The sequence below is a fragment of the Cucurbita pepo genome, chromosome 11 (genome assembly GCF_057944985.1).
Source record: "Cucurbita pepo subsp. pepo isolate OVF chromosome 11, ASM5794498v1, whole genome shotgun sequence".
Classification (NCBI taxonomy): domain Eukaryota; kingdom Viridiplantae; phylum Streptophyta; class Magnoliopsida; order Cucurbitales; family Cucurbitaceae; genus Cucurbita; species Cucurbita pepo.
This window is the reverse complement of record NC_141808.1, coordinates 4,946,526-4,964,957: the sequence shown is the minus strand read 5'-3', so window position 1 is coordinate 4,964,957 and position 18,432 is coordinate 4,946,526. Positions and strand designations below refer to the sequence as shown.

The window sequence follows — 18,432 nt, the reverse complement described above, 5'->3', positions numbered from 1 at the left end:
TTAATCAAAGCTATCAAGAAAAAGGCTATTCTTATAAGAAGAGTTTTGCTGAATCCATTGAAATATAGCAAAAAACGAATGAAAATAATAAAACCAGCAATCATTATGATTTGCTTGTTTCGGAAAATATCTTACCATTATGATTTGCTTGTTTCGAAAAATATCTTATCCCAGAGGGCGTAGAGAGTTTAGAATTCTAATTTGTATAGGAATACAGGATTTTACAATGCAAACAAGGTAAAAACTAGTTTTAGAAGAAACAGACATGTTAGATATAAAAACAATTCTAGAAATAGTTGAAATATTCTAAAACAACTGAAAAATGGGAGGGATTATTTGTAAACATATCACAATTTTGTTGGGTGAGGGAGAAGTCAAAAAAAAGTTTTGAGGAGAAAGGGAGAAGTACTTTGGGTCCGATTCAGCCTCCATTTGTCACTAAAATGTCAGCTTATTAGTAGAAAAGCTTTGACGAGGATGAAGATCGACGGGAGAAGCCTCGACCATGAGAGGCCCCTACTCTCTCTAGTTAAAATGTTAGAAGCACGTGCTAAAAAAACTGAGTAACGATCGATGTTTTTCGAAGGTTTCCTTAGGAGGAATGATCAAGCTTGATGATTTAGAATAGAATGTCGAAGAAAAGGAGTTATAAAATAGTAAAAAAGTGCTTAAAGAAACCCTAATCCAGAACGTTTCAAGCACGTGCTAAAAAAATTGAGTAACAGTTGATGTTTTTCGTAATTTTCTTGGGGAATGATCAAGCTTGATGATTTAGAATTGATCGAACAAAAAAGGAGTGTATAAAACAGTAAAAAAAGTGTTTAAAATCGAAACCCTAATTTTCGACATTCTATTCTAAATCATCAAGGTTGATCATTCACCAAGAAAATTTCGAAAAACATCAACGTTACTCAGTATTTTTAGCACGTGCTTCAAAAGTCCCGAATTATGTTCTTCGAAATTCTCTTGGGGAATGATCAACCTTGATGATTTAGAATAGAATGTCGAAGAAAAGGAGTGTATAAAACAGTAAAAAAAAGTGTTTAAAATCTAAACGCCAATCATTTCCAACATTTTCGACCCTTAAAAAGTTGTTTTTGACATTATTGAGGCCATTTTAAGTCCGTAGGACTCCTATTTGCTCAAATTTAATATATTTTTTTTAGCTAAAACTAGGAGTAATCAATATGTTTAGCTAAACTAAGTTTAATACTATGTCCTAAGAACACCTATAAAATAGTTAGGGAGGTTAGACGAACACGACTCTCCACAATGGTATGATATTGTCCACTTTGAGCATAAGCTCTCGTGACTTTGCTTTGGGTTTCCCCAAAAGGCCTCACACCAATGGATAGAGTATTCCTTGTTATAAACCAACGATCATTCCCTAAATTAGCAAATGTGGAACTTTCATCGTTCAACAAGGGAATCTGGGCTAAACAAGTGAGTGACTCTACATTTGTTGGTTGGAAGGATTGTATGATGAAGCATGCTTGCCCTGTGGCCCTTACATGCACACAATTAGGAATGTTATGCTATTTTAAGTATGTTATGTGATGACCTATGAGGCCATGTTATGAATGTGTGTGATGCCATGCTACGTCATGATATGTAATGCCATGTGAAGCCATGTTATGAATGTGTGTGATATAAGTCGTGATAAGTACTATTCATACGTGATTCATATGTGTACTATGACATGAATGAAAGGAAAAACGAAATGATTCTTATTATATGCTATGATTTTAAGCTATTATGCATTTATCAATGTCATGTGCATTAGGATATTTCCTCGTTATGTTATGTTAGTACAGACGCATACCTTCGATATTTTTGTTCATCATCATATCATGTGAGCCTTTCACTCTGTGGTGTCCGGCGACGCATTAGCGTGTTTAGTTCGATGAAGCCAGACCCAGGGGTACGTATACGAGTCTGCCTGCTATGTCCATGTGTGCGTGCGTGGGCCGTGTATGGGGAAGTACCACACATCCAACCTACCTAAACTGGGCAGAACTCAAGCTCATGATACGTTGTTTTAAAAGATAGGTTCCATCATGTATGTGTATGTTTGCATTACCTGACTCCAACAATGAGATTACTTACTGAGTATTTACTAAAATACTCGAGCTACATGCTAGCCTTATTTTTCATGTAAAGATAAAGCGTCCATGCACGGATAACGATGAATGCTGGAATGGTCATGGAAGCTGAGATAGGACGGTAGTATGCATTGTTTTCAATTAATAGTTCCATAGGTAGCTTTTGATTTTTGTACAAAAAAATCTATGTTACCGACGACGACATTATTTTTATTTATTGTTTTAAATTAAACATGTAAGTTCATGGCTTCGTTTAAAATTTTTATTTAGATTTTCGCATATGTTATTAAAGGCATGCATGTAATGACGTGTCTGATCTAGGTAAGAAAATTAGGGGCGTTACACTATTACTCAGACAAATTAGATTAATCTCATAAACCTTAGAGGTTGGTTAAATTGATTTTTGAAAGTTAATTATCACCTTTTTAAAATAATTAAAAAAAACTAATCCAACTCTAAGTCAACTCAACTCCTACTTACTTACAGATATTTCCTTTCAATCAACTAAAATACCTTAATCTATATAAAACTATTCATAGAGTTTTCTCATAGTCAATTTTTATTTTAAGTTCGTTATTATGAATTATTATATTTATATTAATGAATGAAAGTAATGTTAAGCTAGGTTTTTAATTCTATCTCAAACTAATTTACTTTAGGAATAATCTTGATATTTTACTATTTTCAACAGTTTAAAACAAAACATTATCGGTAATGCCCCTAATTTTTTTAGGTTAATTAGTGACGTTACCCTAGCATGCTTTAATCACATAGGCAGAAATTCATATAAATACTTTTAAAATAAAGGCATTGACTTACATATTCAGTTCGAAACATAAATAAATATAACATGGTTTTTAACATAAAACAAATTGGCATAAAACACCTACCAACTACTAATTAAATTCAAATTCAATGCTGCTGTCCTATCATGATCTATCCTAACTTCCATGGTCTTTCCAGTGTTTATCGTCATTCGTGCATGAGAGTTTTGGCTTTACTTAAAAAATATAGGGTAACATGTGACTTGAGTATTTTACGAAATTCTCGGTAAGTCAACCCACTATTGGAGTTAGTAAAGCAGTCACACACAATACATGATTGAGATCTATCTTTTAAAACCGTAACATGACCTTAGGCTCTTTCTAGTTTCGGATAGGGTTTGATGCATGGTACTTTTTCACTCACGGCCCACGTACACGCTCATGGACCCACTAGGCGGGCTCGTACACGTACCCCTTGGGCCTGACTTGGTTGGGACAAAATATTACACGTCACTGGATGCCTCAGAAAAGGAAAGACCCACATGATATCATGACAAACATAAATATCGAAGGTACGCATCCGTACTAGCATAACATTACGGGGAAGTATCCCGATGTACATGACATACATACATGCATGAGGTCCCATGATTTTCATTCCTAACATAATAGTTGTTTCATTTCGTTTCTCTTTCCCCCCATAACATATTTCATATATGGATCATGTACATGGTATATATCACGTAATCCATCACGTAACTTATATGGTAAGACATAAAATTTCATACATGACATTTCATTTCATTCATAATATAGTGTATTGGATATCACATGCATACATGGTAATACAAAGAGCATATAAGCATCACATAATTAATATGATGCATGCACCATCATACATCAACCAATTAGCTTACTCCAACCGTAAGACCACTAAAAGATTGGCCTTGACCGAAGTTACTAATTACTCGACAGCCGCTTCGAAAACTATATTCCAATGCTTAATTCTCACCTATATCAATTCATATAACATGCTTACGGCATATAAACCTCTTAGCCTAACTAAACATGATGATTATTTCTAACATAAGTCCTACACCTAACTAAATTTGGATAGATAGGAGTCTTACAGATCTTAAATGCCTTAAATAAGGTAAAAATGGTTTTACGAAGGTCCAAAACTTAGGAAATGGTATATAATTTTTAAACGAGCTGTCTAGCTGAGAAGCCAAGTCCACTGCGCCGCCAAGCTGCGTCAACGCGGGAATGAGGCGGGTCATTATTCAAGTTAACTGCGGGCTGTATGGGTTGGGTTGAGTCACACTGGGCTGATACGTTCCGGGATGGACTGCTTGTATTGGGTCGTGGGCGTTGTAGAAGTGTGGTTCACCTATAGCAGAGGCCCGAGAGAGATACGACAACCTAAAATCCAAGATTTGTCTCCCTTACCTGCCCAGGTCCGTAAATGTGTGGATTTGGATGTGTTTATAAGGGATGAGAGATGTGAATTTAAGGGAGGGTTGTGTTGGTTACTTTTGCAAAAATAATGCCTCGCCCGAAATCGCGAGATATGGGACCAAATTTAAATATATATATTTTAATTCCAAACCATTACATTATCTCAAAGTCTAAATCCATTGAAAACAAATTAAATTTAATTTTAAGCTGCTTGAAACATGAAAAATGTAAACTCATTAGGAAGATAAAACCGTGAATGTGAATGTTAGTTTTGTATGGATAGTTGAATATACTTATGGACTTTTCCTAAATCGATTAATGCAATGTCGAGAATTCAGGGGTATAAAACTTTCTATGACGGATTTTTCATGATGAAATTTATATGACATTCTGAGTTAAAATAAATATAAAATCTTAAATTTAATGCTTCCAATATACTTAAACCATCAAGTTTGCAAATAACATATTACAAATATGAAATTAAAATGCTTACCATGTGACAACATTACTTCAACAATAATTATTTTAATGTATTTAAAATACATTAATTATTTTATTAATGTATTATAATATAATTTTTTTTGTGAGTTGATATAGACCACGTATTAAATATTAATTTGAACTCTGTAATAAATAAACCATTTTTCTTTTATATTTAATATGTTTATGAACCTACATGTCACTTATTTAAATTCTTCATTTAATGATCATTCACTAATTATACGCCACTCCACGATAAATTTAGAGTTGCACTCCTATACGCTGCACGACAAGTTGTTACATAGATGAAATTATTACTAGATCCTTTAAGAGCTTATCGTAATTATGGTTAGGTCAAACGTTTGTTTTGCCCTTGTAACTATATTTAAGTTGTTAATTACCACAAATTCTTGAAAGAACAATTGTTTATGATCCAACCATGATAAGAGGGTAGGGACCTTTTATTCAAGTTCTCATGTCATCACTTAGAAAACTACTCTTTTACTTACTTGATATTAAAATAACTGAATTACATCTCATAAGACATGTCCTCAACTCTCTGTTTGGTTAGTCTCTAAAATGGAAGACATATTGAATTGGTTAGGAAAGTTGTTCAAACCTTGCAAATCAAATGATAAACCCTAATAAGTAGAGTTCGTAACTCACTTAGAATTAAGATCGAGTTGCATATGATCATACGGTAAAATATTAATCTTCTCAAGTAAAAAATTTATTAGAAAGAAAAATGGATAAAATATTTTGGTTTAGTCCTACACAAACTCATTCTACGAGGTATCTCTACTCATATTTTCACTTGAAAGACTTGGATCAAATCATTTGTAACAATCGTGGCTCATAACAACAATGTTATCAGAATAAAGCACCCAACTTTATCCATATTTTATAAACCATTTATATTACTACTTAAACATGATCTTTCCAGAGGTCCACGACGTGACACTAATAACTTTCAATTTTTCATAGGATGGATACTGTTTAAACTCTAAATAAATTTTTTTAAATCAAATTATTAATTACGAGATTTTAAGACATAAATTCTCATGACATTTCTTCAGATTAAACACCAAGTTTATGCACGTTGGAACTAGTTGATCTATAATGTTTATCCGTCATTCCTGTTTTCTTGGAGATACACTGTAGATTGAACCAGTTGATATATTAATGAAACTATCCTTTCCCATCTATTTCGATCAAATAGTGCGTCAAAAATTATTACTTATAAAGTTTTGCTAACTCTACAAAAAATATATTCTTAACGTGTTAGATTAATCTGATTAGACATGAATTTAATAGCCGTTGGATAACGTTGGAACATGGGAATAGTAACATATGAAATGCTCTAATGCATCGCCTACCATAATAAACTTATTACAAACGTCTAAAAGTTCTTTTAAGTGAGAAGGATAACTTGGATTATTTTATTTTTAATAGATTTAAACTATTTTTGTCTATTCCTTTTCAATAGGTCTATTTTTGTCCCAAGGCTCATCTTAATCTCTTCATTTTCATTTTCCTCTCATCCTTCCTAAAATATAGTCTACATGTATTAAATGGATTCCATTATGTATAAATTGTAGGTTAAAATTTTGCAAACAGAAAGTCAAGTAGTCGTGTTTAAAAAGTATATAGACCAAAATGAATCAAATTTAAAAATGCAAGAACAAAAAACAACGAACATTTAGAACGTAGAGATATTAAAATGATCAAATGTCAAAGGGGATCCATATAGTAGTTAAACCATACATGTCTAATATCTATGTTGAATAAAAGAAAACTTGGATACAAAAATGGTACTAATTCTATAAAATTGGCTACTCTTTGTAAGGTAGTAACTCAGCTTCGTATGGAGTAATGTGCATCTATACATATGAAGAAACCAACTAATTATTCTCGAAGCTTGTTTGGATTGACCTTTGAAACTCTTTAAAATATTTTTAAATGTAAGAAAATATACTTTAAACTCATGCATTTCCTTGAATATACCGAAATTAATCTCAAAATTTTGTTTGTCTAGTTTATTTTTAGATTCTAAGAAAAAAAAAAAAGTTAAATAGATCTAGCTTATAAATATTTGAACTTTCCATTTGTGTTTAGTAAATCTCTGACAAAATTAAATTTTTAAAAATTAAATGATATGTTAAATATAAATTTAATACAATATCGGCCTTACTCGAAAGTTTGATTCACTGTTCTTACTATTGACACAAATTACCGGTCTAGGTAGGATCCCTAAGTCTCCAACTCGACTACACAGTCATCTGGATCACATTACTTCACATTTATCTAAAAACAAAAATTAAAAATAATTTTGACGAGTAATTAATTTACTCCTCAACTAGCTAACTTATCATTAACAAATTTTATTATTTTTTGGAAATATTTTAAGTTTTATTCCCAATGGGTTATTCTTAGGCTTTTGGTGTGGATAGAGTCCTCCATCCAACCATTACCTTGGCTCCTAGTCTCATCTACTAGGACCTCCCCGTTGATATTAAGGTGTTCTAGCAACCTTAAGTTTTATTTGTTGGCTCTATTTATGTTCACTACAAATTTTAGACTCGTACGTAAGGCTCACTCTCGGTCAAATACGGTTTGTCCACTAAATTCTCTGGTCATAAATATTTATTGTTCCCAACTTGGCACACATCGCATTGGTTACGGGTTTTGCCGGGATTAGTAGACTAAGAATACTCATTCACATCTCCATATCGTAAATAGTTCATAAGCATAAACTAGAGTCGTACATCATACTTACTAATCACGATTCTCTAATATGCTCACATTTTAGGCATGGATTCATGATTATTATTATTATTATTATTATTATTATTTAGCTCGTGCCATTTACATACATTCAACGTTTCTAGCTCTTAATCCCATGGTAACATGCTTGTTTAGGAGCTTCGAGATACTACTTACATGAATCGTCAATTCCTTTGCTTTCATAATTGTTCATAATATGGTAATTTCGTCACAAATTCTCTTAATTTGACCTATATCTAATGATTTTCAAGGTTAGTATAAGCTAATATTGATAAAACAGGTCAAAAGGAGTTGAACAGAACGAGCTGAAACTTGAAATAAGCCTCCACCACCCACATGCGTACTACACTCGTTGCCCACATGTCCCACTCCTTGGTTACTCGCACCTCCACGTGCGCGTGAAGCCTGTGCACTGATGCGTCGTTCAACCTCGAAATAGCCTGAAATTCTAAATTTTTTTCATCATTTCATTCCATACCCCTTACATGATATCCACTAACTTCATAATTCACGGTGGGTTATCATCCCAGAAAGTTAAATAATATCTTCGAGGATAACACCATTGGGCTCAATTTTGTTTCTCTTCTTGTTTCCTTTAGAAAAGAAACTTTAAAGGAATTCATTGACAAAAGGAACAAGAACAGCCTAAGGAGGTAGAGGGAACCGTGCCCAAACGCTACAACCTATTTTCTGCAAGAGACCGCATAAAGATCCAAAAAAATCACAGCTGAAGGGGATCTTGATCAATCCAAGTGTACTCCGCATGACGTATCACAAGCAACCCTACAACTCCATTCATCCGGAATAATTGAGAAAACAACAGATAAAATTCTATACATTTATATTGATTCTAGAGCGGATTCTAAAAAATAGATTACAAATTTTCTAGAGCTGATTCTGAAAAATATACGGCAAGTGCGCCCAATAGAATGTATCAATCACGTAACAAGACATGTGAAGAATTGAGAGAAAATTGGATCGAGGGTTTGTCCATTAGGATTGGAAATGGACAAGCCCGACTAACCAATTGGGCATGAACGGGCCTCGACCGACCAATATTGCTGAAAAATGACTAAAGAAATTTTTTTTCCATCACATCGTTTTAATATATTTTTGATACACGCTAAAAACAATAAAATAAAAAATATTTATTCTCATCGATATATTTCTCGGGAGAAAAAGAGGAGAACTTGTGAGATAGGAATAAAAGTAAGAAAAGTAGAGAGTAATACTATAGAGTTTGAAAACTAATATATATAAATGTATATATTAAAATTTTGATAAACTCTTTGAGGACAATTTTTATCGTGTTCTTTTGTTGAAAATTGTAGGATGTACATTTATCTAATATATAAATTTAATGAAGGAGTTATGTTCAACCAAACCAAACCAGTCCTCCCTCCTTTAAGGTAAAACTAATTATAGGGCCTGCCTTAAACCACGTAATTATCTTTTAACAAATTTAGCTAGTTTGAATTGGTTATTTTTGTGTTTGTATATAAAGAGGGTTTGAGTTGGTGAATGCATTCAAATCAATTCTTATTCCTAAGAAGTTTGAGAATTTGTACCAAAAGAAAAGAAAATAAGGTAAGGTAGAAGAGACAGGTGAACTAGAAAGGATGGGATTGATATCAAAGTTTATGGCATTAATACCACTGTTGCTATTGTTGGTGTCTAATGCTACCGTTGATGCTACTAGCGGTGTTTTTGATATTACGACATTTGGTGCCAAACCTAATGCTGATGCTACTAAAGTACGTGTACATTTGTTTAAGTTGATAAACGAAAATTTCATTTTGTACAAAATATTTTTCTCAAATGAAATGGTTGAATTCACAGGCTTTAGCAGATGCATGGAAGGAAGCATGTGCTTCGGCTACTCCAAGTAAAGTATTGGTTCCAAAAGGAACTTATCAATTAGGAGAATCCAGGCTCAAAGGTCCATGTAAAAGTCCTATTGAGCTTCTAGTTGAAGGAACATTACAAGCTTCTCCTACCGACACGGAAGGAGATGGGTTGCTTGTTATGGAATACGTCGATCATTTGACATTGTCTGGTACTGGAGTTTTCGATGGCCAAGGAAAAGCTGGTTGGGAAAAGAATGATTGCCACCTGAAGAAAGAATGCAAAAAGCTTCCCATGGTAAATGCTCATACTACTTTAATTATAAAAAGAACTCATAATCTGGGTTAGCATTATATACTTTAACATGGGAGTGTTTTTTCTTTGTTTGTTTAAAATGGGCAGAATTTGAAGTTCAATTTCATCACAAATTCGATAGTGAAGGACATAACTTCGTTGGATAGCAAGAATTTTCATATCAATGTTTTGGCCGGCAAGAATCTTACCTTCGATCACCTGAAAATTACTGCACCACACAATAGTCCCAACACCGATGGAATTCACTTGGGCGATTCAGAAGACGTTTACATTCTCAATACCGCAATTGCAACGGGAGATGATTGTATATCTGTAGGATACACTAACAGAAAAATAACCATTAGTGATGTTACTTGCGGACCGGGACATGGCATTAGCATAGGCAGCTTGGGCAAGTACAAAACTGAAAAAGAAGTAGTAGGAGTTACAGTGAAGAAATGCAAATTAATCGGTACTACAAATGGTGTCAGGATCAAATCATGGCCAGATTCTGCCGTCTCATACCCAGCCTCTGACATGCATTTTGAAGATATTGAAATGGAAAATGTTGCCAACCCTATCATCATAGATCAAGAATATTGTCCATGGAATCAGTGCAACCGAAAGGTGTGTATTAAATTCGAACCTCGTTGGTTTCCAACTTATTTTCTTTTGAACAAGTATTAATTAATGTTTAATGTTTATTTTGAACATCCAGGTTCCATCCGCCATTAAGATTAGCAAAGTTAGTTTCAAGAATATCAGGGGTACATCTTCTACTCCGGTTGCAGTCAAACTCGTTTGCAGTAAAAGTAATCCATGTGAGGGGGTGGAAATTGCTGATATTGACCTCACTTATAGTGGTAAAGAAGGGCCAGCTGTGTCTGAGTGTGCAAATGTGAAACCGACCGTTTCTGGAAAGCAAAACCCTCCCATCTGTGCTAAACCAGCGCCACCTGAGACCACTCCGTCGACTGATTGAATAATCTTTTAATGCCGACAAATGTTTCAAACCATTCTTCCTATCATTTTTATTTTAACTTTCAAAATTCGATTTACAACATGCCATGATGTTGGGCATGTTTTCAATAATTGTATTTTTAAAATTTAGGAGAATTAATACTTAACGATTCTATTTTTATACTATAATAAAGTCCTCTTACATAATTGATATTGCTTTTGCTTTGAAGGAGGAGAAGACCAGAAGACCATGAATTTAGTATCACGCTGTTTGTGGAGGTTCCTTACAATGGAAAAATTACAAATGGAAAGTATTAATAAATAATTTTAAAAATACAGCAATAAGATTTATGGAATACACCATTAAAATTTCAAAATCTGTTATATAAAATACACCGTTTATAAAAAGAAATATTAAGGACAAAGTCTCCCTTTATAATTTAATTCAAAATAAACTATCATTGGAATTAACTTAGAAAATATGGGTAGCAAACTAGAAAGATCTTAATAAAGGAAAATAAAATCATACGTATTTCATTAGTTCATAAGAATAAGTACTAAATTAATCAAAGCTATCAAGAAAAAGGCTATTCTTATAAGAAGAGTTTTGCTGAATCCATTGCAATATAGCAAAAAACGAATGAAAATAATAAAACCAGCAATCATTATGATTTGCTTGTTTCGGAAAATATCTTACCATTATGATTTGCTTGTTTCGAAAAATATCTTATCCCAGAGGGCGTAGAGAGTTTAGAATTCTAATTTGAATAGGAATACAGGATTTTACAATGCAAACAAGGTAAAAACTAGTTTTAGAAGAAACCGACATATTAGATATAAAAACAATTCTAGAAATAGTTGAAATATTCTAAAACAACTGAAAAATGGGAGGGATTATTTGTAAACATATCACAATTTTGTTGGGTGAGGGAGAAGTCAAAAAAAAGTTTTGAGGAGAAAGGGAGAAGTACTTTGGGTCCGATTCAGCCTCCATTTGTCACTAAAATGTCAGCTTATTAGTAGAAAAGCTTTGACGAGGATGAAGATCGACGGGAGAAGCCTCGACCATGAGAGGCCCCTACTCTCTCTAGTTAAAATGTTAGAAGCACGTGCTAAAAAAAACTGAGTAACGATCGATGTTTTTCGAAGGTTTCCTTAGGAGGAATGATCAAGCTTGATGATTTAGAATAGAATGTCGAATCCAGAACGTTTCAAGCACGTGCTAAAAAAATTGAGTAACAGTTGATGTTTTTCGTAATTTTCTTGGGGAATGATCAAGCTTGATGATTTAGAATTGATCGAACAAAAAAGGAGTGTATAAAACAGTAAAAAAAAGTGTTTAAAATCGAAACCCTAATTTTCGACATTCTATTCTAAGTCATCAAGGTTGATCATTCACCAAGAAAATTTCGAAAAACATCAACGTTACTCAGTATTTTTAGCACGTGCTTCAAAAGTCCCGAATTATGTTTTTCGAAATTCTCTTGGGGAATGATCAACCTTGATGATTTAGAATAGAATGTCGAAGAAAAGGAGTGTATAAAACAGTAAAAAAAAAGTGTTTAAAATCTAAACGCCAATCATTTCCAACATTTTCGACCCTTAAAAAGTTGTTTTTGACATTATTGAGGCCATTTTAAGTCCGTAGGACTCCTATTTGCTCAAATTTAATATATTTTTTTTAGCTAAAACTAGGAGTAATCAATATGTTTAGCTAAACTAAGTTTAATACTATGTCCTAAGAACACCTATAAAATAGTTAGGGAGGTTAGACGAACACGACTCTCCACAATGGTATGATATTGTCCACTTTGAGCATAAGCTCTCGTGACTTTGCTTTGGGTTTCCCCAAAAGGCCTCACACCAATGGATAGAGTATTCCTTGTTATAAACCAACGATCATTCCCTAAATTAGCAAATGTGGAACTTTCATCGTTCAACAAGGGAATCTGGGCTAAACAAGTGAGTGACTCTACATTTGTTGGTTGGAAGGATTGTATGATGAAGCATGCTTGCCCTGTGGCCCTTACATGCACACAATTAGGAATGTTATGCTATTTTAAGTATGTTATGTGATGACCTATGAGGCCATGTTATGAATGTGTGTGATGCCATGCTACGTCATGATATGTAATGCCATGTGAAGCCATGTTATGAATGTGTGTGATATAAGTCGTGATAAGTACTATTCATACGTGATTCATATGTGTACTATGACATGAATGAAAGGAAAAACGAAATGATTCTTATTATATGCTATGATTTTAAGCTATTATGCATTTATCAATGTCATGTGCATTAGGATATTTCCTCGTTATGTTATGTTAGTACAGACGCATACCTTCGATATTTTTGTTCATCATCATATCATGTGAGCCTTTCACTCTGTGGTGTCCGGCGACGCATTAGCGTGTTTAGTTCGATGAAGCCAGACCCAGGGGTACGTATACGAGTCTGCCTGCTATGTCCATGTGTGCGTGCGTGGGCCGTGTATGGGGAAGTACCACACATCCAACCCTACCTAAACTGGGCAGAACTCAAGCTCATGATACGTTGTTTTAAAAGATAGGTTCCATCATGTATGTGTATGTTTGCATTACCTGACTCCAACAATGAGATTACTTACTGAGTATTTACTAAAATACTCGAGCTACATGCTAGTCTTATTTTTCATGTAAAGATAAAGCGTCCATGCACGGATAACGATGAATGCTGGAATGGTCATGGAAGCTGAGATAGGACGGTAGTATGCATTGTTTTCAATTAATAGTTCCATAGGTAGCTCTTGATTTTTGTACAAAAAAATCTATGTTACCGACGACGACATTATTTTTATTTATTGTTTTAAATTAAACATGTAAGTTCATGGCTTCGTTTAAAATTTTTATTTAGATTTTCGCATATGTTATTAAAGGCATGCATGTAATGACGTGTCTGATCTAGGTAAGAAAATTAGGGGCGTTACACTATTACTCAGACAAATTAGATTAATCTCATAAACCTTAGAGGTTGGTTAAATTGATTTTTGAAAGTTAATTATCACCTTTTTAAAATAATTAAAAAAAACTAATCCAACTCTAAGTCAACTCAACTCCTACTTACTTACAGATATTTCCTTTCAATCAACTAAAATACCTTAATCTATATAAAACTATCCATAGAGTTTTCTCATAGTCAATTTTTATTTTAAGTTCGTTATTATGAATTATTATATTTATATTAATGAATGAAAGTAATGTTAAGCTAGGTTTTTAATTCTATCTCAAACTAATTTACTTTAGGAATAATCTTGATATTTTACTATTTTCAACCGTTTAAAACAAAACATTATTGGTAATGCCCCTAATTTTTTTAGGTTAATTAGTGACGTTACCCTAGCATGCTTTAATCACATAGGCAGAAATTCATATAAATACTTTTAAAATAAAGGCATTGACTTACATATTCAGTTCGAAACATAAATAAATATAACATGGTTTTTAACATAAAACAAATTGGCATAAAACACCTACCAACTACTAATTAAATTCAAATTCAATGCTGCTGTCCTATCATGATCTATCCTAACTTCCATGGTCTTTCCAGTGTTTATCGTCATTCGTGCATGAGAGTTTTGGCTTTACTTAAAAAATATAAGGTAACATGTGACTTGAGTATTTTACGAAATTCTCGGTAAGTCAACCCACTATTGGAGTTAGTAAAGCAGTCACACACAATACATGATTGAGATCTATCTTTTAAAACCGTAACATGACCTTAGGCTCTTTCTAGTTTCGGATAGGGTTTGATGCATGGTACTTTTTCACTCACGGCCCACGTACACGCTCATGGACCCATTAGGCGGGCTCGTACACCTACCCCTTGGGCCTCACTTGGTTGGGACAAAATATTACACGTCACTGGATGCCTCAGAAAAGGAAAGACCCACATGATATCATGACAAACATAAATATCGAAGGTACGCATCCGTACTAGCATAACATTACGGGGAAGTATCCCGATGTACATGACATACATACATGCATGAGGTCCCATGATTTTCATTCCTAACATAATAGTTGTTTCATTTCGTTTCTCTTTCCCCCCATAACATATTTCATATATGGATCATGTACATGGTATATATCACGTAATCCATCACGTAACTTATATGGTAAGACATAAAATTTCATACATGACATTTCATTTCATTCATAATATAGTGTATTGGATATCACATGCATACATGGTAATACAAAGAGCATATAAGCATCACATAATTAATATGATGCATGCACCATCATACATCAACCAATTAGCTTACTCCAACCGTAAGACCACTAAAAGATTGGCCTTGACCGAAGTTACTAATTACTCGACAGCCGCTTCGAAAACTATATTCCAATGCTTAATTCTCACCTATATCAATTCATATAACATGCTTACGGCATATAAACCTCTTAGCCTAACTAAACATGATGATTATTTCTAACATAAGTCCTACACCTAACTAAATTTGGATAGATAGGAGTCTTACGGATCTCAAATGCCTTAAATAAGGTAAAAATGGTTTTAGGAAGGTCCAAAACTTAGGAAATGGTATATAATTTTTAAACGAGCTGTCTAGCTGAGAAGCCAAGTCCACTGCGCCGCCAAGCTGCGTCAACGCGGGAATGAGGCGGGTCATTATTCAAGTTAACTGCGGGCTGTATGGGTTGGGTTGAGTCACACTGGGCTGATACGTTCCGGGATGGACTGCTTGTATTAGGTCGTGGGCGTTGTAGAAGTGTGGTTCACCTATAGCAGAGGCCCGAGAGAGATACGACAACCTAAAATCCAAGATTTGTCTCCCTTACCTGCCCAGGTCCGTAAATGTGTGGATTTGGATGTGTTTATAAGGGATGAGAGATGTGAATTTAAGGGAGGGTTGTGTTGGTTACTTTTGCAAAAATAATGCCTCGCCCGAAATCGCGAGATATGGGACCAAATTTAAATATATATATTTTAATTCCAAACCATTACATTATCTCAAAGTCTAAATCCATTGAAAACAAATTAAATTTAATTTTAAGCTGCTTGAAACATGAAAAATGTAAACTCATTAGGAAGATAAAACCGTGAATGTGAATGTTAGTTTTGTATGGATAGTTGAATATACTTATGGACTTTTCCTAAATCGATTAATGCAATGTCGAGAATTCAGGGGTATAAAACTTTCTATGACGGATTTTTCATGATGAAATTTATATGACATTCTGAGTTAAAATAAATATAAAATCTTAAATTTAATGCTTCCAATATACTTAAACCATCAAGTTTGCAAATAACATATTACAAATATGAAATTAAAATGCTTACCATGTGACAACATTACTTCAACAATAATTATTTTAATGTATTTAAAATACATTAATTATTTTATTAATGTATTATAATATAATTTTTTTTGTGAGTTGATATAGACCACGTATTAAATATTAATTTGAACTCTGTAATAAATAAACCATTTTTCTTTTATATTTAATATGTTTATGAACCTACATGTCACTTATTTAAATTCTTCATTTAATGATCATTCACTAATTATACGCCACTCCACGATAAATTTAGAGTTGCACTCCTATACGCTGCACGACAAGTTGTTACATAGATGAAATTATTACTAGATCCTTTAAGAGCTTATCGTAATTATGGTTAGGTCAAACGTTTGTTTTGCCCTTGTAACTATATTTAAGTTGTTAATTACCACAAATTCTTGAAAGAACAATTGTTTATGATCCAACCATGATAAGAGGGTAGGGACCTTTTATTCAAGTTCTCATGTCATCACTTAGAAAACTACTCTTTTACTTACTTGATATTAAAATAACTGAATTACATCTCATAAGACATGTCCTCAACTCTCTGTTTGGTTAGTCTCTAAAATGGAAGACATATTGAATTGGTTAGGAAAGTTGTTCAAACCTTGCAAATCAAATGATAAACCCTAATAAGTAGAGTTCGTAACTCACTTAGAATTAAGATCGAGTTGCATATGATCATACGGTAAAATATTAATCTTCTCAAGTAAAAAATTTATTAGAAAGAAAAATGGATAAATTATTTTGGTTTAGTCCTACACAAACTCATTCTACGAGGTATCTCTACTCATATTTTCACTTGAAAGACTTGGATCAAATCATTTGTAACAATCGTGGCTCATAACAACAATGTTATCAGAATAAAGCACCCAACTTTATCCATATTTTATAAACCATTTATATTACTACTTAAACATGATCTTTCCAGAGGTCCACGACGTGACACTAATAACTTTCAATTTTTCATAGGATGGATACTCTTTAAACTCTAAATAAATTTTTTTAAATCAAATTATTAATTACGAGATTTTAAGACATAAATTCTCATGACATTTCTTCAGATTAAACACCAAGTTTATGCACGTTGGAACTAGTTGATCTATAATGTTTATCCGTCATTCCTGTTTTCTTGGAGATACACTGTAGATTGAACCAGTTGATATATTAATGAAACTATCCTTTCCCATCTATTTCGATCAAATAGTGCGTCAAAAATTATTACTTATAAAGTTTTGCTAACTCTACAAAAAATATATTCTTAACGTGTTAGATTAATCTGATTAGACATGAATTTAATAGCCGTTGGATAACGTTGGAACATGGGAATAGTAACATATGAAATGCTCTAATGCATCGCCTACCATAATAAACTTATTACAGACGTCTAAAAGTTCTTTTAAGTGAGAAGGATAACTTGGATTATTTTATTTTTAATAGATTTAAACTATTTTTGTCTATTCCTTTTCAATAGGTCTATTTTTGTCCCAAGACTCATCTTAATCTCTTCATTTTCATTTTCCTCTCATCCTTCCTAAAATATAGTCTACATGTATTAAATGGATTCCATTATGTATAAATTGTAGGTTAAAATTTTGCAAACAGAAAGTCAAGTAGTCGTGTTTAAAAAGTATATAGACCAAAATGAATCAAATTTAAAAATGCAAGAACAAAAAACAACGAACATTTAGAACGTAGAGATATTAAAATGATCAAATGTCAAAGGGGATCCATATAGTAGTTAAACCATACATGTCTAATATCTATGTTGAATAAAAGAAAACTTGGATACAAAAATGGTACTAATTCTATAAAATTGGCTACTCTTTGTAAGGTAGTAACTCAGCTTCGTATGGAGTAATGTGCATCTATACATATGAAGAAACCAACTAATTATTCTCGAAGCTTGTTTGAATTGACCTTTGAAACTCTTTAAAATATTTTTAAATGTAAGAAAATATACTTTAAACTCATGCATTTCCTTGAATATACGGAAATTAATCTCAAAATTTTGTTTGTCTAGTTTATTTTTAGATTCTAAGAAAAAAAAAAAAAGTTAAATAGATCTAGCTTATAAATATTTGAACTTTCCATTTGTGTTTAGTAAATCTCTGACAAAATTAAATTTTTAAAAATTAAATGATATGTTAAATATAAATTTAATACAATATCGGCCTTACTCGAAAGTTTGATTCACTGTTCTTACTATTGACACAAATTACCGGTCTAGGTAGGATCCCTAAGTCTCCAACTCGACTACACAGTCATCTGGATCACATTACTTCACATTTATCTAAAAACAAAAATTAAAAATAATTTTGACGAGTAATTAATTTACTCCTCAACTAGCTAACTTATCATTAACAAATTTTATTATTTTTTGGAAATATTTTAAGTTTTATTCCCAAT

The 18,432-nt window shown here is 32.9% G+C and overlaps 1 protein-coding gene across 1 annotated transcript; it reads left to right on the top strand.

Annotated features, from left to right (window-relative positions):
- Positions 1 to 9,207: 9,207 nt before the first annotated feature.
- Positions 9,208 to 10,709, top strand: LOC147790131 (exopolygalacturonase-like). The gene is made up of 4 exons (XM_087128329.1): positions 9,208 to 9,342; positions 9,428 to 9,730; positions 9,827 to 10,354; positions 10,446 to 10,709. Exons 1-4 carry the CDS (start codon positions 9,208 to 9,210, stop codon positions 10,707 to 10,709), a joined length of 1,230 nt encoding a protein of 409 aa, XP_086984455.1.
- The last annotated feature ends 7,723 nt before the right edge of the window (positions 10,710 to 18,432 follow it).